Source organism: Malaclemys terrapin, chromosome 19, assembly GCF_027887155.1.
Source record: "Malaclemys terrapin pileata isolate rMalTer1 chromosome 19, rMalTer1.hap1, whole genome shotgun sequence".
NCBI classification, from domain to species: Eukaryota; Metazoa; Chordata; order Testudines; family Emydidae; genus Malaclemys; species Malaclemys terrapin.
The window spans coordinates 17,785,425-17,808,505 of record NC_071523.1 but is presented as its reverse complement, the minus strand read 5'-3'; the positions used below and the strand labels follow the sequence as shown (position 1 = coordinate 17,808,505).

The window sequence follows — 23,081 nt, the reverse complement described above, 5'->3', positions numbered from 1 at the left end:
CATATACTTTCAGCTTCAGGAATGTAATCTACAACCAAAAACCCAAGAAAAATTAACATTAAAATTATGAGTTGGCTAAGAGAGTAAAATCATTTCCATCCTTTCAAAGGTTCGACAAGGGGAATGATATAGCTCAATAGCCTGCACCAATCTGTGCAGTCTGATCTGAATAAATCAAGATGTGTGGTCTGCTTGTTTGTATTCACATTCAGTTTCAACAAAAGTTAACAGTGAATCTTTATCACCTTTCAATTTGCTCCCATATCACAGTGGATAACTGCTTTGTGAATTTTTTGCAGTATTTGCTGCATGACATTTTCAGCAGGAGACAGCATTTGGAAAACTGTTAAGTATTGACAATCTGCCAGTATTCAAATTATTCTGTTTTACATCTCCTGATAAAGCACCTTAGCAGGTCAAAGATGGCCCCGTCTAGTCAGCAGGGGTTTTTCTGCATCGCTGTGATAATTAAGGTTGTGTTTCCAAATTAAAACACCCAGAGGACAGGTTGAAATGATGAAGAGCACAGCTCAAATACTGAGCCCTTTGGGAATCCAGAGTGTGTTTGAAAACCATCACAAGAACACCTGCCTATGGTTACAAACTGAGAACCTGATCTGTACCACTTACTAGGCTCCAAGAGGGCTTGTCCTAAATAAATTCAAACTGAACAAGGCAGTCCCACAGAGGCCTCCGAAAAAAACCCAAAAAGCAGTTAGTAGTTTCTGGGTCAAAAGTTGCCAATAGATTTTAGGAATACATTTTCAGTGCAATAAATGGGGAATAGTATGAATATATGTCATTAACAAGTAAAACGTATTGTGTATGCATAGTAACTACTATACAACACTTTATGTTTATTTCCTAGTAACAGCAGCAAAGACAATTGCTTCCCTTCCACACATGTTCATAAGTCACTGCTGATCTGTCACAGAGCTAGCTCCATTTTTCAGAGTGATTTAACTACAATATCTGTTAGTGATTTCTTATGACGTCTTTACTTTTTAAAATTATTATTCAAATATAAATATTGCTATTAAACCCCATAGCAAATATCTTGACCTAACAGGATATGTGCAGAAGCACATGCAGAAATAATGTACATTTTGACAATTTGCCATAATATTAAAGCACCAGAGGACAAGTATTTACGGTGGACCTAAACCTGTTGATGATTTCACTTGAAGTTGATTCTTCGCTGAAATTGAAATATTTAATCGAGGAGGAGAATAGCAAATTTAGCAGGCTTAGCATTAGTTGGATCACCATGGAGCAAGAAATGGTTTCTTCAAAACCAACCTGGCTTTAATGGGAAATCATCGATGCTAGACAAGTTTCCAATATTAGTTCTAGCTGGACATCAAAGAAGTACACTTTCCCAACAGTGTGTGGGAGATGCGTAAAATCCATCTTATCGTTTGTTGTTGTGATTTGTATGTGTGCAAGCTGAATGCTTATAAAATTTTAACCCAGAACATTCAAACCACGTCTATATCAAAAGAAGTAAAAACAAAGCTATTCAGAATCATATTGTCATCTTGGGGTAATGCAGGGAAAACAGCAGAAGATGAACTTAAAATAATTGCCCAGCTAAGTACCTGCTCAAGTCCACATATCAAAGCCTCCTTTGATTCTCAAAGTGTGTATTGATGACAACAGGATAATAGAATAGGACCATGCTGTTATATTCTGCAATTCTGCAGAATTTAGGAATACTGTTGCTTTTCTGCAGGAGAAGTGGTGGAAGCAATTGAGTACTGTTTCTAAAAGGAAGAGGCCTCAGAAATTTCCCAAAAAGACTTCTATATAATCAATTTTACGTCATCGATTTTACAAGCGTGTGACTCCATTGACATACATGCGGTTTCACCTGATTTATCTCTGTGTAAATGAGATGAGAATTAGACTGGTTATCTGTACAACTATTCCTCATCTTTGGAGAAAGATTATATTATTGGTGTTTTCCAAAGAAGTGATCCTGTCTTGTAAGGGGTTCAGGGTTAATCTTTTGGCTTTATATTTCTGCACACCAAGAGAGAATCCTCCTATTTGGGACAGAGTTTGCAATGAGTAATGCATCAAACATAGCTTCTTTGTCTGTTCATGGAATATCTGTGAGCAGATTGTGATTCTCACATGTATTTGCTAGTTGAAAGCAAAGCGTTCATAAAATTTTTCTAAAATTATTTAAATGTCTGTAAATTGATTGTTAACACTTACCTGCTTGAACTGTGTTCATTAGTTATAATTGGCCAGATAAATCACGTGACTTAGCTTCTGCTCTCTGACTAGATACTGGGAGAAGCACTCTCAGCACAAATTTTTGCATAGCTGAATTTAAAATTCAGGGTCAGCAAATACCTGCCAGACATGACTCTGCCATTCACTTTCAGCAAATGTTTGAGCCAGTACCACTGAGTTGCTTGCAGTAGGAAAGTTAACGCCAAAGGAGTGTGTGTGGCCAAAGTGAACTCATTTAAAAATCTGAGTGCAAGTTAACTTGAAAGCCCCACTCCCACAAAAGTTCTGTATTCACCTAATTCAAGATATAGTACTGGACCTGAAACAGAAATGACCCCATCCCTTCTACCCAAGCTTTTGTTTATGGGAGAGTCCACAGAGAAAAAAAAGCATTCCCCTTAGAGAAGCTCTTCTCAACCACAGTGAGCGAGTGAGGGCTACAAGGGCTTTGTACCGCCAATCTCTCCCACCTCCATCGTTCATGTGTACAGTTCTCTCAGGCTTGAATTATGTTGTTTTTAACTAAACTTGGTGGCTGGTTCTAATACCTTTACTGTGCTGTATGCAATGCATTACTACTAAAGTTCTAACAAACAAAGAGGGAATGATACTCCAGTTCTAATTAAAGAAATAGGCTTCTATTGCTAACAGGTTCTTTCCCTCTGCTCCAGTATTAAGGATCAATGGGCTGTCACATGCACGTCTTTTTAATACATGCCAGCTGAGATGACATTAAAGTGATAGAATGATCACTATAATCAATGCAATTCAAAAGAATTTTGTGGCTTAAACATGAACTTGACTTTCCTCTGAAATTCGTCTTTAAAAGTAACATTGTCGGAGCAGCAAAGTACAAGGTTGCATTTTGGTTTGAAAAAAATACAACCTTGGGATGGCAGAATTAAAAAAAAAATCTTCATGTAGCTGTAGGTTTTCTTATTTAACTTATATTTTAATGCAATTCAAAGGACCTCTGTATTTATTTGTAGTGCCATACTAGACTGAATCAAAAAATATTCTCAAGTGGAAGGAAATCATACTGAGCTGCCCAAAGAGAAGAGCTAGTGGAGGAGGCATCCTCAAGTTTTTATTTCCATAGTAGTGGTGTATTAAACCATGCAAATTGACACTGCAGCACATAAAAATTATTCATTCTACTCAAAGGCAGCTGTAATTGATCTTTCTTTGCCTTTAAAACATGAAAGTATGGGTTGCCTGAACGGAGTAAGCATGTGTGTATTGCTGAATGCCAATACAGGTAATACCAAACAGGCTTATCCATGTCACTTGAAATTATAAGCTAGTGTGTTTTGGCCTCTCCATAAGCACATTCTCTTTGGCCCCTTACAAGCAGATGCATCTATTAAAGAAACAATCATGTTGATGCTGCAGTATACAATTACAGCAGGGAAAACAAAACACAAAAGGAACAGCTTAATTTTGAGCTAATGGAATCCATACATACCATTGTTTTCATATTTTAATCAGTGCCTTTAAAATCTACTTACACACAATACTTTTGAACTCTTTCTTTTGTTTTTTCAAAGCCCTTGAGGTTTTGTAAAAACTCTTAGGATTCTTGTAAACCCTTTTATTTCTCTTAAAGTTGGCAGACTGACAGGCTTTAGTTATTCTTAGTGCTAAATTATTTATCTTCCTTTCCCCTCCTAGCCCTGACTTCTGAATCTTTAACTTGACTCTTGGGATATATCTGGGGCCGTTTTCCATTTAAAATAAAGCAGTTTTCATCTTTTGTCTTTAATTTTTTATCATGAAAATTGTACATGCAAAGTTTGAATATCTAAGTATCTTAAAGGTGCAGTGTCTGGATTTTTTTTAAGTGTCATTTTCAGTAGACTAACCTTACTACATAAAGGACAATTTCAAATTTAACTTGTTCATGACAGCTAGTTCACCATCTGAAATCATTGCAGCAGTAGCCTCTGGAGTTGACATTTTTTAGGACACCAGTACCATCTTATATAATGTATGCTAGCTCAGTCCCAAGGCTATTTCCCCACAAGTCATAAATAAGAAAAAAGTTACTAAGCCTTTCTTGACAGTATGTATCTTGATATTGTATGATGATAAAACAACAGAATTTGCCATGCCAGAACATACATTTGATCCTTCAAATCCAGCATCCTGCTGAGCCTAATGTTACAGTTCTACTTAGTTTGGGCATATCACTGGAAAGTGATTAATGTACTTTAATGAGACTTAAGCACATGCCTAAGTACTTTGCTGAATAGGAATAGTATTACTCAAATGCTTAAAGTTATGTACATTCCTAAGTGCATTGCTGAACTAGGGCCCTACTGACTTCTGGCCGAGAAGTAGGAGCACATAAACTCTGAAGAAGCAAAGATCTTTTCATGCAAATGTCACGAGTGTTGGAAAAATAGTAACAAGAAACACAGAAAATATTAAATAAACATAACTATAACCTAAAAAACAATTTTTCAGAGTTAACCATAGATGTTGATGGATTTTAATGCATATAGCTCCCTGTGCACAAAACCAGGAATATAGCGTACTCCCTAGAATGTGAATAACATATTTAGCATTTTAAGGTAGATAGTTTTGTAGTCTGCAGGGTTATATTTTACACTTGTGATCAACGCAGGACCTGTTAGGTTGGTATTTTGAAGAACTGTCTTACTTTACTTTGCATTTTTGGTGCTATGTAAGTAAAGAATGTAAGAGCAACACAGACAAAAAATATTAGATCTCTTTTTGGCTGTAAGAATAAACATTGAAAAAATATATATTATTTGAAGAATTCCCCAAAATCAGAAAGACACCTTGTCCAGATTAATAGAAAAGAAATGGGGTATTTTTGTCTTCTTAGCCTAACCCCTTATTTACATTTATCTTAAAATAGTCTGACATTTAACACAAATAAACTATTAGTAGGTTTCCAAAGCAGAGATCTTAGGTCTCTCTGAAGGGGCTTGCTTTTGTTTTGGTGGCAGCTTGTTTTTAGATGATTCTGGAGCTGGTGTGGATTCTGAGCTTTGTTTGGAAGTTGGCATTAATCATATCTGTAAATGTGCTACTTCTGGTTACATAATTTAGTCTGGAGGTGAGGAATCAGGGTCTAAATTAGTTGCTAGTTCTAAGTCTTTTTATCGTGTTACCCCATTTCGTTTCCTTTTCAGCGTGTAGCATGTCCATGTGCAGACTGCCAATTAGGGCTCTGATTCAATAAAGCAAGAAAGTACATGCTTAAGTGCATGAATAGTCATATTGACTTCAATATAGGACTTACGCACCTGCTTAACATTAAGCATCTGCTTATGTGCTTTCCTGAATAGGGATGCTTTCCTCAATCAGGGTCCATATGCTTAAAATTAAGCCTGTGCTTAAGTGCTTTACTGAATCAGGGTGTAAAGAATCACATACATTTGCACATATGGGCCAGATCCTCGGGTGGTGTAAATCAATGGAGCTATAACTATTTGCTCAGTCTGAAGGTCTGGCTCTATGGGTCTGATTCTCCACTGCCTTCAACCTTATGCAGTCATTTACACCTGTGCAATGTGGGCACTTTGTGATAATTCAGTTACTTTGGTTAATAGAATATTGGAATCATCAACCATTTTTAAAGGTAACCTTGCAAAGTGCACAAAGTAAAACTTAATATACCAACAAATACAAACTGAAAGGATCAAGTGTATCAGGTATGAGCTCTGCTATGAGATAGCTGTAAAGTGGTAAAAGCATTCTGAAAATCAGTGTGCACATGAGCCTATGGGGGTTTGATCCTTCGTTATGGAAGTTTTGGTAATTATTTCAGTGGGAGCAGGATTAGACCTGTAAAGCACACCTTTGCTTCTGATTTCCTCTAGCCAGTACTGCCTTGATACTCAGGCCAGGCAGAGTATGTGAGACTAATCATATTAAATCTAGGGCTTTTGCTTTCTTTTAATGTTCTAATTTTTCCCAAGTCTTGGAGTGTCTCTTTGAAAAGTGGTTCAGAAATGTAAGTTTGATTGATGGGTTTTTTGATCACTCTATATGTGAACATACTTAAGATGGAGATATGTGGGTGGCTGTTTCAAATGCTGCTAGGAGATATGCTATAGAAAAATGAGAAACTGGATAAAGCAGTAATAAGCATATTGTAACGGACAGTCCTGTATCTCATAATGGTGGCTCTCCAGCTCTAATTTCTGAGTATCATTATCAGTAGAAGTGTTGTGATAGCTATGCTTTTTTCCTGTGTTCTGCAGGTCTGAAGTGACAGCGAAAGGGTACAAGTCAAAACAGGATCAGCACTCCACGAAGAACTCTAGGGTATTGCCAGGTAAGGATTTCTAGCTGTCTGCATTACCATACACATCAAGTGATGTGTTTCGGAAGCTGAGTAGCAGTATAATTTCAGGATCAAAATAACTAGGTCATGATGATGATCATGACCACTTGTTTTTAGTACATTTTCAGACCATTAAGTGGCAGGCTAGTCCTAATTTCCTAGGGCTTTGTTTCAAAACACATGATTTCTTCAACATTTGTCTATCACAAAATGATAATTGTTTTAGGTTCCTCTGAAGTGAATCATGATTCTCTTGTTCTTAAATCACTGTTTGTTTGGTGTCCTCCATAACAATTATGATTTATCTTGGATCTGGATATAAGCAAGGTCATGGAAGCCTTTTAACTTCACACTCTCAGTGACACCAAAAAGAAAACAGAATCACATATGGAAGGAGCTCTCATAGTAGGAGCTTACTTTAAAAAAAATTCAGTGATTGTGGAGGTGTGGCAATAGCCTGGTGATAGACCAGGAAATCTGCATTTGAAGAGATGCTTACCCTTTCAACCACACTTAAGTAGAATAAGCAATGTATTCTGCTATCCAGGGCTGGCGCAACCCATTAGGCGACCTAGGCTGTCGCTAGGGCACTACAATTTGGGGGGAGGCGACCGCGGCGGTATTTCGGCGGCGGGACCTTCCGCCACCTCTGTGGGGGGCGGCATTTCGGGGTGGGACCTTCCACCGCCTAGGGTGGCAGAAAAGCTGGCGGCGCTCCTGCTGCTATCTCATGATCTCCTGAGAGATCAGATCTCATGATCTCTTGGGGCTAGATCCTTAGCTGATGTAAATCAATCTAGCTGAGTTGAATCAATAGAGCTACATCTATTTACACAAGCCATGGAGTTGGCTCTTGGTGTCCAAGGTATGTTGGTATGGTGGCGGGAAGCAGCACATTATGACCTCCTGATTGGAGGGGAAAGATTAAGGAAATGTCTTACTGAGATTGGAAAAGATGGGAGAGACTTTTTTTTCATATGCTGTAGATAGTTACATTTTTCATGTTAAAAACCAAGTATTTATTATCGTATCCATTTATAAAAACTATTGTTGTGAGTGTTCACCAAAAAGATTGCTGCTATCCTAGTATTCTCACCCTTGTGCTAAAAGTGAAAGATGTTTCTGCAATTCTATGCTTAAAGCTTCCCAGGCACAGGGACTCAGTGATGAAATGGAAAAACCATTTTTATTAACTACTGTACTGTTATCAAAGATGTGCATTTTTAACAATGAAGGTAATTAACCATTGGAATAGATTGCCAGGGGCAGTGGTAAATTCTCCATCACCTGGAGTCTTTAAACCTGGATTGGATGTCTGTCTAAATTATTCTATAGCTCAATTGCACCAAGTCAGACTATATGATCATAATGGTCCTTTCTGCTTAAAAATCTATGTATCTGTGAATTTTAAAATACACAAAAGAATAGCTGTTTCAAAACCTATCTGATTGATCTTGCATATTATAATTCTGACTTTATTGACTCTGTCGTTGAAGGGACAGATTTCAGCCCCTGATTTGACTGGTCTACTCAAAGGATCGTTGTCATCTGCGATATTTTCTTTCGTGTGTCTATTTCATTTTTATACTCATTACTATAAAGTTATAACTTTCTTTTTCATTTTTGAAGTTGGTGACCTCTGAAGGTTTTTGCATCTCTGAAAGTTTCATTGATGGAAAAAATATCAGGTATCATATTCTGGAAAGCCTATGGCCCATTAACTTATGTCTATTAATGGCTGAAAAATTCATAAACCTTTACATAATGATTTTCTTTAAGTACAGTAGTATTAGCTTTTATGATAATTTTACTGTTATTTATGATCCACAAAAATGTCCATTGAAAAGAGAGAGAATCACATAGGAAGCCTAATTTGTAGATACTTTACTAGCTTATAGTAATTTTTGCAGTCTCTATTAAAGATTAAGGAGGTTACAAAGCCTGTCTTTTTAAACCGAGAATAAGTCCATGTAAGCAAAGTTATATTATTAATGGTGGTTTGAAGTGATTTCTTGGGGAGCTGCATAATTCATTCATAAATTCCATTCATCTTCTTTATGGTTTGAAAATATTTGTGTCTGTACCATCGTGACCTGATTACAGTCTCTTTTTGTCTGTGTGTAGTTATCCTGTGCTTCACACTGATGTTTTTAAAGCTCAGAAATTAGTAGCAAATGCAGTTGCTTTCAGTACAGGAGGCTGCTCTGAAGAAACTCAGAGTTTGAGTTGTTTGGGACCCACTCCTCCCTGATCTGATATCAATGGGAGTTCAGAGTACTTGGCACACACCAGGACTGGGCTCTTGGAGACTGATCCAACAAACACTATTTCATGTGCTTAACTTTACTTATAAGAGTAGCCCCGATGAAATCTTTGGGACTGTTCATGCAAAAAAATTGTGCATATGTGTACATTTTTGCAGGATCAGGAGTGTAAAGCTGGGCGGGGCAAGGTACTACAAGATTTGATGTAAGAAACAATTCTGTGCTGGCCCGGTGTAGGATGAGTGACTAGATGGCTCCAAAACACTATCTTTACATCTCTAACTTATATACTCGTACACCTGTATATATATATGTATATATATGATCAATGAAACAGTGGAGACCAAGAATATGAGAAAAAACTTGTGCCAAAGAAATTTTAAATGGTCTTTAAGTACTTGTCAGCATAAAGGCTTGCATGCTCTAAAGAAGACTCCTGAGCATTGCTGGTATATACCTAATGCAACTGAGACTATCTTATATTTTTAGTTTAGTAACAAATAACATGCCCGTCTACATGGCATCTGGAAACATCACATGTGGAAGGAAAATACTAACGTATAACTGCCCACAATTTACAGCAGAACTAACCCTTTCCTTATGAGCCACCAGCCCTCTCCCACCCCCAAAAACAAGAAAAAACAAACAGAAGAAGAAAGTGCCTTTATAGTTTTTGATCTGGTCAAGGGAAGGTTTGGCTAAAAAGATGAGCCTTGCACCAGACCAAAATAACTTGATCTCGCTGATGTACCACCAGGGGGAGTGAGTTACGCAGCCTAAGACTCTCCATTGAGGATACCCTGCCTTTCAACCTCAGGGACTGTCAGCAAGATCTGATCTCTGCTGCCACAAAGGTATGCATAGGAAGAGGTGCAAGGTTGAATCCTTACACCATTGAAATCAATGGGAGTTTTGCCATTGACACCATTCAAGCTAGGATTTCATCCACAGTCTCTTACATAGCCATGTCCCTGCCAGATAGGGAATTGTACCCAGTGGGGAACTAGGACAATGTCCAGCGTGTCCAGATATGCCATTCTTCCAGCAGTTGGCTACTCTAAACAGGCCAGTTGATGCATTCTGCACTAACAGAAGCTTCTGAGTGGTCTTCAAGAGGACTCCCAAATTGTAGTCATTGAAGCTGTAGATGACAAAGACTGTCATTATTAACTCAAATACAGGCTATGTTAATTCGATTCCCATACATTTTTATTAGTGAAGGTAAGTTTATAGATATATATAAACCCACATGGCAAAACTGCTACATGCCTAAAGTGAATTGTATTTTTTTCCCACATGCCACTTATTCCCTACTTTAATACAAGCGCTCCATTTAAAAAATAGTACACAGTGTTGCATTGCTGACACTGCTTGTATGGGAGAAAGCGTTCCTTCAAATGTAGAGGATTTGTCTTTACTGAAAAGTTAACTCAGTTATAAGTCAAGTGTTGTCCCTAATTCAAGTCCTTTCAATAAACAAAACCCCTTAACTCAAGTATGGTGCTACTTTTATCTTGATTTGGCTGGCCTGTCAAGGGGCACAGGCTACCATTAAAGTTAGCACAACTCATCAGCTACTAACACAATCGCTGAACAGTAATCCAGCCACTCTGTTCAGCTCAAAAGTTATTTCACAGTGTTGCCGCTGTCACTCATGCTAGGCTAATTCAAGAGGTTTTAACTCTAGTGTAGATAATTTAACTCTGCAGTGAAGACATAGCTAGAAGAATAAAAGACTGTCTCATGGAATGAATTAAAGTGTCTGATATTCCATAACTGAAACAACACCTTTTGGGCCAGACTGTGCAGCTGATTTTTAAACCAAACTCCCCCATTGATCATACTCATGATCTGGCTTTTGTTTGTTATTTGAATATTACTATGGGTCAAATTCTCTGCTCGGTTTTACTGCAGTGGAGCTACTCTGCAATTACACTGAAGTAGTAGAGAGGAGAAGTTGAACTTGTGCTTCTAATAAAGAGGATCTCTTGCTAAGATGTTCAGAAAGCAGGATTTAAATAAAAAAAATACCTTGCTTCGGATTTTCTCTAGTAAAAACCCAAAAGCTCTTTTAATTAGGCAACTTAAAATAAACAGTTGATATATTTTAAAGTAAATATCAACCCAAAGGTCTCAGGCTAGGTCTACACTACCCGCCTGAATCGGCGGGTTGAAATTGATCTCTCGGGGATCGAATTATCGCGTCTCGTCGGGACGCGACAGTCGATCCCCGAATCGACGCTCTTACTCCACCAGCGGAGGTGGGAGTAAGCACCGTCGACGGGGAGCTGCGAAGGTCGATTTTGCCGCCGTCCTCACAGCAGGGTAAGTCGGCTCCGATAGGTCGAATTCAGCTACGCTATTCGCATAGCTGAATTTGCATATATTAAATCAACCCCCCCCCTCCCCCGTAGTGAAGACCTGCCCTTAGACTCTGGTTTATTAAGAAAGTTTTGACTGGTTCTCCACTAATAATTAGCAATCTTCTTGGGTTTGGGGTTTATTGCAAAAATACTGTATCTTTCGTTTTAAGATTTGTGCAGAACACTTTCCCAGAGCTGATTTTAATTACTCCTCAGAAAGCTGCAGCTGAAAGCAACGGAGAGCACCCCTCCCAACGAAGCCCTCAGTGCAGTCTATTCAGGGATCATTTAACAGTACCTCAAGAATAGGCTTCTTGTGCTGTTTAAAGCTTTTAGCATGACAACCCACAGGTCTGAGTATCAGGCCAATTACATCACATGGCAAAAAGAAAAAAAAATCTACTTGTTTTTCTCTGGTATGAAATCTTCCTTGAATAAGGAAAGGTGTGCCAGGTAGCTAGCTTAATCCTTATAGACAGATCTGTATTCCAGGGAATGTTCTTAACTGATGCAGTGTAAAAATAGTCACCTCATTCCAAGATAGGATAAACAGTAAAATGTAAAGAGATCTAAAGGACAAAAATTGTTAAGATAGCAAATGCATACTTTTTATACATCCAGGTATACATATTTATTTCAGTGATCTGCGCTTCACTGTTGTCAAGAAAACACTCCACAACATCGAAATGGCCTTTCTTGACATTGTTGTCAAGAAACCCCTCACCAACATGTATAAATCATATATAGCATTCTATTCAAATGAATGGGGCTGAGTTTGCATATTACAGAATACACTGCCTGCTGTATTTTCCCACACTGTATTTAGATGGGATTTAAAAAGTAGCAAAGGCATTTTATACTGTACTGCTTTGCAGTGCTTTAAAGAAATCAAATTCCAGATAGAGTGATATTTTATTATTATTTTCCCTGTTTCAAATGTCATTGTATTTTTTAGAACAGATGGGAGGAGAAATAAGGGAGGGAAAGATTTGTATACAACAAAACCTAACAACAGCCTTTCATAGATTCATAGATGCATAGATTTTTAAGGCCAAAAGGGACCATTATGATCATCGAATCTGACCACCTGCATATCAAAAGCCAGAGAATTTCACCAAGTAATTCCTGAATCAAGCCCATAACTTCTATTTAAGCTAGGAAAAACACTGATCTTGACTTAAAGACTTCAAGTGATGGAGAATCCACCACATGCCTAGGTATGTTGTTCCAATAGTTGGTTAATGACCTTTGCTGTTAAAAATGTGCATCTTATCAAGCTGCAGCACAGGATATCATTTCTGGTACTCCACAGAATGAAAAACTTGAGAACCCAAGCCATGAGAGATTTGGGTACTGAGTAGAGTGATACCATATGGATATCTTTTTCTAAATGGGTCACAGAATTAAAACATTTGACAACCATTGGTAAGGATATGAATTGGACACGGAGGTCACAGATTTTGTGACTTTAACAGACCTCCATGAGTCCTTTGGCTTCAGCCCACGCCAGAGTGACGGGGCTGGAGTAGCGGCTGGCAGTCAGCTGCCAGGGCTGGAGCAGCCACCGGCACCCCCGTTTGTTAGTCCCCCTCATCCCCACACACTATTTTTAGTAAAAGTCAGGGACTGGTCACAGGCTTCCATTAATTTTTGTTTATTGCCCGCGACCTCTCCCTGACTTTTATACCCATGACAAAATCTTAACCTTAACCATTGGTTTAGTAACACTTGCCATAAGGTTCTGCATATAGTCTGCAAAATCTAACATTTCATCCTAGCTTGTGACAAAGTGCTCCAATCACCGCTAGGATGGCACCTCCTCCTGGCCGTTCTGGGGATTAGCTTCACAAGGTCAATGCCCCCTCCCACGGTTGCATGCCATCTCTTCCTGGTCTGCAGTCCCTCTCTCACTCTGGGTGCTGCAGCCTCCTTTTTGTGACTTGGTCCTCTGGCCAGGTCACTATACGTGTTTTTCCCTTCTAGGGTATCAAAATCTTCCTTCAACAATCCTGGGCAGTCTTCCTATTCGCTGTCTCATAGTGCCATTCCCTCAGTGGCTGTCCAGGGAACTCGGCCTGCCCTCTACTCTGGGTTCCAGCTCAGGGACCCTCTAGCCAGCAGACAAGGTCTGTTCCATCCTGGACCTTACTGCCTTTCCCTGAGCCCTTTCCTTATCACCTGGCACTCCCAACTACAGACTACTTCTCTCTGTAGCCGAAAACCCTCCTCTCATTTCCCATGAGCCCCCTCACCTCCCTCCGCCCCTACCAATTTCCTGCCTTTATAAATCCAGCCCAGCTTGTTCCTCATCAGCTGGGCTTCCTCACTCATTCAGAGGATTACTTAGCCACCTGACTTCCCTCAGCTATGGCCTGCCAGGTTACTTAGCCCCCTTCTCAATCCATATTAACCCTTTCCAGGCAAGTGTGGGGTTAACAACCCATCACATAACTGTTAGATTTCAGTACACGTGTGCTGAGGTTTGTGGGGAAGTCTGTGGAGAAACTGTTATTACTTTAAAGATTGTTATAGGGCAAAACCTGCTTTTCTTTGCCCATGGTCACAGAGGGAACTGGAACTGCTACACTGGTATGAGTCCCAAATGGTAGAACCTAGCACAGAATTTTGCAAATTCTGGATCTGTGGTCTGCTGGGACTTCCTGCACCCTGGAGCAGTGATGAAGACAGGCAGGGCTTTTGGATCCATTGTTATATGGCTTGTAGTAGAGGATTCCTTTTTCCTCAGCCTTGGTGCCTGGGGTACACCTAAGTATGCAGCCTCATTCCTCCGACTCTGCACTGAGAACATTTTTGAGGCCTTTTATGGGCAGGGTTTTTTTGGAGGAGAAAGAGTAAAAGGAATATAGTGTGTGTGTATGTAAGCAATAAGTGGGAAATAATGAAATTTGCAAATAGAAATATGGAAAGAATATTGGATGAAAACACAACTGATCTAAGGGCTTCCTTAACCATGGAAAAATGCATTCTAGCTGTCCAGTGCCCATTGTTATGCATTTACAATTAATACCACACCAAGGAACAGTTTTCCAGTTTTTGAAAATAACATTGTCCTGATGGTTATGCCCATGGAAATACCATGCAATTCTAATACTATACAATACAATTCTAGAGTATGAGAAGGATAGGGCTGGGGCCCAACATACACTAATAATGCCCCAGAAATTTTGTTATGCTTCTTAGTTTCAATTAATGAGAGATGAATTTCAAACAATGTGGCTATTGCAGGAATGTTTGCTAAAGGCACAACTATGTTTAAATAAACAAAAAACAACTGGCAGTGCTAGTGCAGTCTTAAACCATGAGCCTATAAAGGCTTATGAACATGCTTAACTTTATGCACTGAGACTAGCCCTATTGAAGTCAATGGGGCCATAGAGTAAAGCATGTCTTTGAGGGATCACAGCTTGATACTAGATCCTGAGAGGACAGCAAAGCATGCCTTAAGGTGTAATTTTAAATATTTAAAGATTGTTCCTTACATGGAAAAACTTTTCTAATGTATTGGGGCAGTTCTTCAACATGTAAAATGTTAGTACTTGGTATTTGTACAATGTTTCAAAGGCTATCACAGCCTCTGTGATATCTTTTAAAATTATTTTAGAGACAAACTATGGTGCATATTATTTGACTGCAGAGCTGCTGCATTTTGGGGGAATATTTAATATTTGTGTATTTTGAAAGATATACTGTCAAAATTAAAGTTTTACAGCTTCTCCTTAGCTGGAGAGAACACACTTTTATTAATGCATAAGGCTGGAGAAATGCATTTAACATATTAATTTTTAGGAATGGTGGTAGATAGGAATGATCATTTTAAATTCTTGGCAGGCACTCTGATAATATGCAATGGCAGACCACATAAGAACCTACTCTATCTTTCTGTCTGTTTGTGTACTCTGAGTTTTTATAACATTTAGGCCTGGTCTACACTGGAGGGAGTGAGGGGGATCGAGCTAAGGCTGGTCTACACTGAGGGGGGGGAAATCGATCTAAGATATGCAACTTCAGCTACGTGAATAGCTGAATAGCTACGTGAATAGCGTAGCTGAAGTCGAAGTATCTTAGATCGATTTACCTTGGGTCCTCACGGCGTGGGGTTGACGGCCGCGGCTCCCCCGTCGACTCTGCTACCGCCGCTCGCTCCAGTGGAGTTCCGGATTCGACGGGGAGCGCGTTCAGGGATCGATATATTGATCCCCGATAAATCGATCGCTACCTGCCAATATGGCGGGTAGTCTGGACGTACCCTAAATACGCAACTTCAGCTATGAGAATAGCGTAGCTCAGGTCGACGTATCTTTGTTTCGGTCTTCACCGAGAAGTCTGAAGGAATGCCTAACATAGTGAATACTAATGGGAAGGGGGTAGGTTTAGCGGATAAAATAAAAAAAGAACAAGTTAAAAATCACTTAGAAAAGTTAGATGCCTGCAAGTCACCCGGGCCTGATGAAATGCATCCTAGAATACTCAAGGAGCTAATAGAGGAGGTATCTGAGCCTCTAGCTATTATCTTTGGAAAGTCATGGGAGACGGGAGAGATTCCAGAAGACTGGAAAAGGGCAAATATAGTGCCCATCTATAAAAAGGGAAATAAAAACAACCCAGGTAACTACAGACCAGTTAGTTTAACTTCTGTGCCAGGGAAGATAATGGAGCAAGTAATTAAGGAAATCATCTGCCAACACTTGGAAGGTGGTAAGGTGATAGGGAATAGCCAGCATGGATTTGTGAAGAACAAATCATGTCAAACCAATCTGATAGCTTTCTTTGATAGGATAACGAGCCTTGTGGATAAGGGTGAAGCGGTGGATGTGGTATACCTAGACTTTAGTAAGGCATTTGATACGGTCTCGCATGATATTCTTATCGATAAACTAGGCAAATACAAATTAGATGGGGCTACTATAAGGTGGGTGCATAACTGGCTGGATAGCCATACTCAGAGAGTTGTTATTAATGGTTCCCAATCCTGCTGGAAAGGCGTAACGAGTGGGGTACCGCAGGGGTCTGTTTTGGGACCGGCTCTGTTCAATATCTTCATCAACGACTTAGATATTGGCATAGAAAGTACGCTTATTAAGTTTGCGGATGATACCAAACTGGGAGGGATTGCAACTACTTTGGAGGACAGGGTCATAATTCAAAATGATCTGGACAAATTGGAGAAATGGTCTGAGTTAAACAGGATGAAGTTTAACAAAGACAAATGCAAAGTGCTCCACTTAGGAAGGAAAAATCAATTTCACAATTACAGAATGGGAAAAGACTGTCTAGGAAGGAGTACGGCAGAAAGGGATCTAGGGGTTATAGTGGACCACAAGCTAAATATGAGTCAACAGTGTGATGCTGTTGCAAAAAAAGCAAACATGATTCTGGGATGCATTAACAGGTGTGTTGTGAGCAAGACACGAGAAGTCATTCTTCCGCTCTACTCTGCTCTGGTTAGGCCTCAGCTGGAGTATTGTGTCCAGTTCTGGGCGCCGCATTTTAAAAAAGATGTGGAGAAATTGGAAAGGGTCCAAAGAAGAGCAACAAGAATGATTAAAGGTCTTGAGAACATGACCTATGAAGGAAGGCTGAAAGAACTGGGTTTGTTTAGTTTGGAAAAGAGAAGACTGAGAGGGGACATGATAGCAGTTTTCAGGTATCTAAAAGGGTGTCATAAGGAGGAGGGAGAGAACTTGTTCACCTTAGCCTCTAAGGATAGAACCAGAAACAATGGGTTTAAACTGCAGCAAGGGAGGTCTAGGTTGGACATTAGGAAAAAGTTCCTAACTGTCAGGGTGGTTAAACACTGGAACAAATTGCCTAGGGAGGTTGTGGAATCTCCGTCTCTGGAGATATTTAAGAGTAGGTTAGATAAATGTCTATTAGGGATGGTCTAGGCAGTATTTGGTCCTGTCATGCGGGCAGGGGACTGGACTCGATGACCTCTCGAGGTCCCTTCCAGTCCTATAATCTATGAATCTATGAATCTTAGATTGACTTAGAATCACTTACTTTGCATCCTTGCGGCACGGGATCGATGGCCACCCCTCCCCCGTTGACTCCACTTCTGCCTCTCGCCGTGGTGGAGTTCCGGAGTCGACACAGAGCGATCGGGGATCGATTTATCGAGTCTACACTAGACGCGATAAATCGATCCCCAATACATCAATCACTACCCGCCAATGCGTCGGGTAGTGTAGACGTACCCTTAGAACTGAATTTTCAGACATGATCTCTAATTTTTTACTGGGAAACTCAATGTCATGGATTCAATGTGTTTCTAATGGCGTCCTGCAGGAATAATTTCTTGGCCCTACGCTAGTTAACATTTTTTAGTAATGACCTGGAAGAAAACATAAATTCATCATTGATAAAGTTTGCAGATGACCCCAAAATTGGGGGAGTTGTAAATGATTAAGAGGACAGGTCACTGATACAGAGAGATCTGGATCACTTAGTAAACTGGGTGCAAGCAAACAGTATGTATTTTAATATGGCCAAATGTAAATTCATACATCCAGTAACAAAGAATGTAGGCCATATATACAGGATGGGGAATTCTATCCTCGGAAGTAGTGACTCTGAAAAAGATTTGGGGGTTGTGGTGGATAAACAGCTGAACATGAGCTTCCAGTGCAACGCTGTGGTCAAAAGTGCTAATGGGATCCTTGAATGAATAAACTGGAATCTTGATAGGAGTAAGGAGGTTGTTTTATCCTTGTATCTGCCTGCTACCATGTCCAGTACTGGCTACAATTCAGGAAGGATGTTGATAAATTAGAGAGGGTTCAGAAAAGAATGATTAAAGGATAAGAAAATATGCCTTTATAATGATTGACTCCAGGAGCTCAATCTTAACCAAGAGGAGGTTAAGGGGTGACTTGATTACAGTCTATAAGTACCTACATGGGAAACAAATTTAATAACAGGCTCTTCACTCTAGCAGAGAAAGGTATATCACAGTCCAATGGCTGGAAGTTGAAGCTAGCAAATTAGACTGGAAATAAGGCCTAAATGTTTACCAATGAGAGTAATTAACGATTGAAACAATTCACCAAAGGTCGTGGTGGATTCTCCATCTCTGACCATTTTTAAATCAAGATGGGGTGTTTTTCTAAAATAATTTTGCGGGGGGAGGTTCATGGCCTGTGTTATACTGGAGGTCAGACTAGATCCCAGTGGTCCCTTCTGACCTTGGAACCTATGAATCTATTTTAAAAAAGTGTGGGCTATTGTGATATATTAAATCACAGATCTTTCTAACCAAGAGTTGTTTATTCACGAATGCAGTTACAACTGCAGACACAAACAAATAGGCTTGCATGCAGGTTGCATTCCCTTCTTTACCAGGGTTCACACAAAGACTTCTGTAGTTGAATATTATATTGCAAGCAAACAAATTGTTACATATGCCTAATTTCCTGCTTTACACATGTGCATCTCTGAAATTTTGTATGAGCAGTGGCTGCTTTGAAGCCAAGCTGAAAATTTGGCCTCTAAAGTCTTACATCTGCTTTAAGGATAAAAGAATACACAAGTTTCTTTTCTCCTCTTCGTTCATGTGTGTAACTTCCATCAACATATTAAAGGCCTACATCCTGTTTTCTACTTCAATAAGAATGTTGAAGAAGAGAGTAGAGCTGTGACAATTAGCACAGGTTCAAGTCATACTGCCTGCCCTGACACTGAAAGAATGGTTCAGAGGGGGGTCAGTGGACTTTACTTATAGGTAAACCTATAGCTCTTATAGGTTCTCCAGAAACTAGCAAGATGAACACTTCCTCCCCAGCAGGTAGCAGTGCTTAGGGTATGGCCTAAGTGTGCACAGCCTAGTTGGCCGCTCCCCCAGAGGTCCCCAGAGTGCTGCTGCACTCTAGCCAGCCACTCTGTCAAGGAGCGCTTGTGGCAGCATTCTGCATGGTACCGATGAGCTTACACTGGGATACGGAGTAAGTCTCCTGTGCTCTCCAGCTCCCCAGTATGACTGTGCAGGGCAAGGTACAATTTAACCCTCTTTATTCATGTAAATGCCCAAGTGCCTCACCTTTTGGGGTTAAATGTGAATTATTCTATAAGGGAAATGATATGAAATCTGCATTACGAAGGACTCAACCCCAGCAGCATAAGCAACTAAAATATCAGGGAATGGTGCATTTGCTCCTGAATATATGGTGGGTCAGACTTGGCTGTTGGGCACTGGCCCTTACAGCTGCATCTCACACTGAATTAAAAGGCAATGGAAAGGGTATGTGGCTCTGTTTGTTTCTTCTTTGTATTTTGCCTTGTAACCATGTATCTGCATGTTGGACTCCGACTCTGAGTTCCATGACTTGGCAGCGGGGAGCAGTATTTCTTTCCAGGGGACCTTAGCTACCCATTCTCTAAGTTTGTTCGTCTTTTTTTTTGAAGTCCCTTGTCCTTATTCTGCTGCTCTCGCTTCTTCCTTTCCTTAGAATCATGAATTCTATCATTTCATGATCACTTTAATCCAAATTGCCTTCCACCTTCAGATTCTAAACCAATTCCTCCCTGTTGGTCAGAATCAAGTCTAAAATGGTGGTCCCATGGTTAGTTCCTCCACTTTCTGAAACAAAAGTTTGTCCCCAATACATTCCAGGAGCTTATTGAAAATTTTGTGTTTTGCCATATTAATTTTCCAACAGATGTATGGGTAGTTAAATTCCTCCCATGCTACCAGGTCTTGTGTGTTGGATTTGTTATTTGTTCTAAAAATGCCTCATGCATTTCCTCGTCCTGATTTGGTGGTAAATAGAAGACCCATACCAGGACATCACCCCTATTTTTTCCCTTTACGTAGAGACTTTCAGCTGATCTGTTTCTCACTTTTTACAATCATCCTGACATTATCCGTGAAAGGACATTTCATTCCAGGTAATGTGAAATCTGTGTGCACTTGGTGCAGGATCACACAGCAGCTCTGAGTGTTAGAAGAATACACTTTAAATGCTGCGTTATGTTGCTACATGGTGCTGTGCTGTATTTTATACTTCTTTCTGGGGATTGGGTTGAAAAGCTATCTTTCCCAGCTTTTTGTGTTGTGACTACATATTTCTTTCCATGCTTAGATGCAGTACTAAAAGGGACAATTAAAACTATAGCTCAGGTGCTGAAATGGCCCATTTTTGTTTTTAAATGTTGCTTATCTTTAGTATAGATTAGTAAGAGTCTCACAGCACTTCTTCCAAGAGTAGGGTGTTAATCCAGGTGTCCTGGCCACATTCCAGCTTCAGTAATAACATCCTGCCTACCTAAATTCCCCCTGTAATTTCAATTTCATGCAGTGTTCTTCACTTCCAGCCCTAAATTATTGTGCGGTTCTGTATTTCATACCAGAAGTTGCTTTATATCAGCTGTGATTCCAATGGCCTTTATATAGTTTGTAAAGTGCTTTGAGATCCTGTACTATAAAAGTCACTATCTAAATATAAAATTATTATCATTGCAATTTTCTTTCCATGCTAGGTCTATTGACTATGCCCTTCTGTTAATACATTCAGTTTAATAAAGCACCAAGCAATTTTAATCCCTGTGTGGTTTAAATAGAACACTACATAAACTGCATTGTGAGCAATGCACTCATAAATTAACATGTATTTATCAAATCAATTATTATCTAATCTCAGTCGAAATTCCATTTCTTGCAAGTGCCTGGACATTTTCTTACCAGTTTAAATAAATTGCATTATGCTACTACTTTGTGTACACAATCAGTATATGGATCTGTTATATAGATAAAGTTTTGTCTACTTACTGGTCCAAAAAACAGTTTAAACTTATTTTACAGCTCTCATATCCTAGAGAAATATTCAGCTGGGCAGAGAAAAATTCATTGTCCGCAGTCCCAGTGGGCTTTGTTCTATTTTGCAAGAATACATTTGGAATCATATTCTGGCTTTTGATATGCACCAAGCACACCACTTCCATTGATATCAGTGGGAGCCCCTTGCATCTGCAGCCAGAAAACAGCCCTGGAGTCTTTACACTCTCCCATGGTAGGAAATTTTCAGGATTAATTGCTCTACACAGAATTAAATTGAATATTTAAGAAGCTTAGTTCTGTTTTCTTGCTCCTTTTTTACAGTGTAACCCATTCCTACAGATGTAAGTTTCAATATGCAGAGAAATTCCCAGTCTCTGCAAAAAGAACTAACACCTCCCTCCCCCCCCCCGCCTTGTTTTAATATGTTTTCTGGTGCCAAAACATACAGAAGGCTAATATGTCACAAAGGAAAAGTAAGAAGAATAGGACTGTTTCTACGGCAACAAAACGTTTTTATTTTATTTCCCACTCACTTTTATAATGGTTCCTGTTGCTTTGAAACTCTCCAGGCATTTTGCAGGCAATAAAAGGGGCAAATAACTTTCTTTCCTGAAAGTCTTTTATTTGTGGTGTTTCTTATCTAAGCCAAAACGTAACTGCTTAAATGGCAGATGCAGTTACCCTCTGTTTACACAGCACCTTGGTGACTGCTTTAAAAGCATACACCGATTTTATTACTATTATTAATTCCAATTATACAGCACGGCACACTTCATTTTGTATGGTGTTTTTCATGCCAAGTCTCTCCCAAAATGTGTAAAAAAGTTAAATAATGCAAAATTAAATACTAGCAGAAGGGAAGAGGAATTCAGAGATATAGGCAAGAGAAGTTTTCAGTTAAGATTTGAAAACAGATTGGCCTGATTCTCATTTACATTGAGGCCCCTTAAAACTGCTGTGGCATTACATTTCAACCCCCGTTCAGGCCTCTTTCCGTTCCACTATGTAAATGAGAATCAGGCCCATTGTGTCTATAAGACAGCATTATATGGGAGGATTGTTCTAGACGGCAAGAGCTCCAATATTAGGCTGTCTCAGTAAAGGAAGGGTCGTTGTCTTAATGGTCAAAGAGGAGGGTTGTGCTAGATGAGCCGGTGGAGCAGGGAGTCAGAAGCGAAAGAGGTGGAGTCTTTAAGGCAGGCTGGAGCAAAATCCATGGAGAATGTTGAAAAGTAAAGCAGTATTGAACTGGATCCTAAAATGAATGGGGAACCAGGGGAGTAGTCCGAGGATTAGGGGTGATATGGATCAGACTTATTGATACATTGGAGAAAGTGGGCAGCAATGTTTTGTAAATGCTGGAGTCTCCAAAGTGAAGCCAAGGAGAAGGGAGCTGCCATAGGCAAGGTGAAGGCCTGGGTCAGAATCTCTGCAAAGTGCATGCCAAGCCTTCACTTTCAGTGAGCTCTAGAACTCACCAAACTCAGCCCAAATGTTAGTACAGAACAGTATTTCAAAATATTAACAGATTATTGCAATTATAAGTGCAGGTCTTCAATATTATTATGTTTTGAACTCTGTTAATCATATTTCTTCTTCCTTTCTCCTATCATCAGTATATTTCTTGCATACTTCCATGATTTCATTCTAAAAGTGTATTTTTGTACAGTAAAATATCAGAAAAGGCAAGCCTCCTTTAATGCATTTTAAATTATATTGACTAATTCTGGATAATTCTGTCACAGTAAAGTGCAAACACTGACAGTCCGTAGTGGCTTGTATAGCTTCGTCAGACTTTTGTGTCTGAGAATCTGGTAGTTGTAGAGGCAGCAGGATGAGGTGGAGAGAGCTGAGCTATTAACAGTTCATCCTAGGCCCTCTAGTGTTGTTAGTCTACATTTTGGACTTGAAGTAAGGAAAATGAGAAGGATAGCGGTACCAACATCCCCTGATACTCCTAGCTATAGGCAAACTTCATGGTAACTGGGTAAAGAAATTCATTTTTAACTAAGTGACTCTATGACATATTAGATTATAACATCCAAAATAATTGTTGGACTTCTTAAGAACCCAAGTAGTCATGGATCCCCTTCTTAATGTTTTAG

The 23,081-nt window shown here is 39.6% G+C and overlaps 1 protein-coding gene across 5 annotated transcripts in view; it reads left to right on the top strand.

Moving 5' to 3' along the window:
* Nucleotides 1–23,081, top strand: part of MORN1 (MORN repeat containing 1) — a 138,792-nt gene that overhangs the window by 84,923 nt on the left and 30,788 nt on the right. For all 5 annotated transcript variants that reach the window (XR_008442825.1, XM_054009498.1, XM_054009499.1 and 2 more), the window contains exon 13: nucleotides 6,477–6,550. Coding sequence is in view for 4 of the 5 variants with exons in the window: in XM_054009498.1 (XP_053865473.1) it covers nucleotides 6,477–6,550 (74 nt within the window). In the remaining variant the exon portion in view is untranslated. The remainder of the gene's footprint in view (nucleotides 1–6,476; nucleotides 6,551–23,081) is intronic.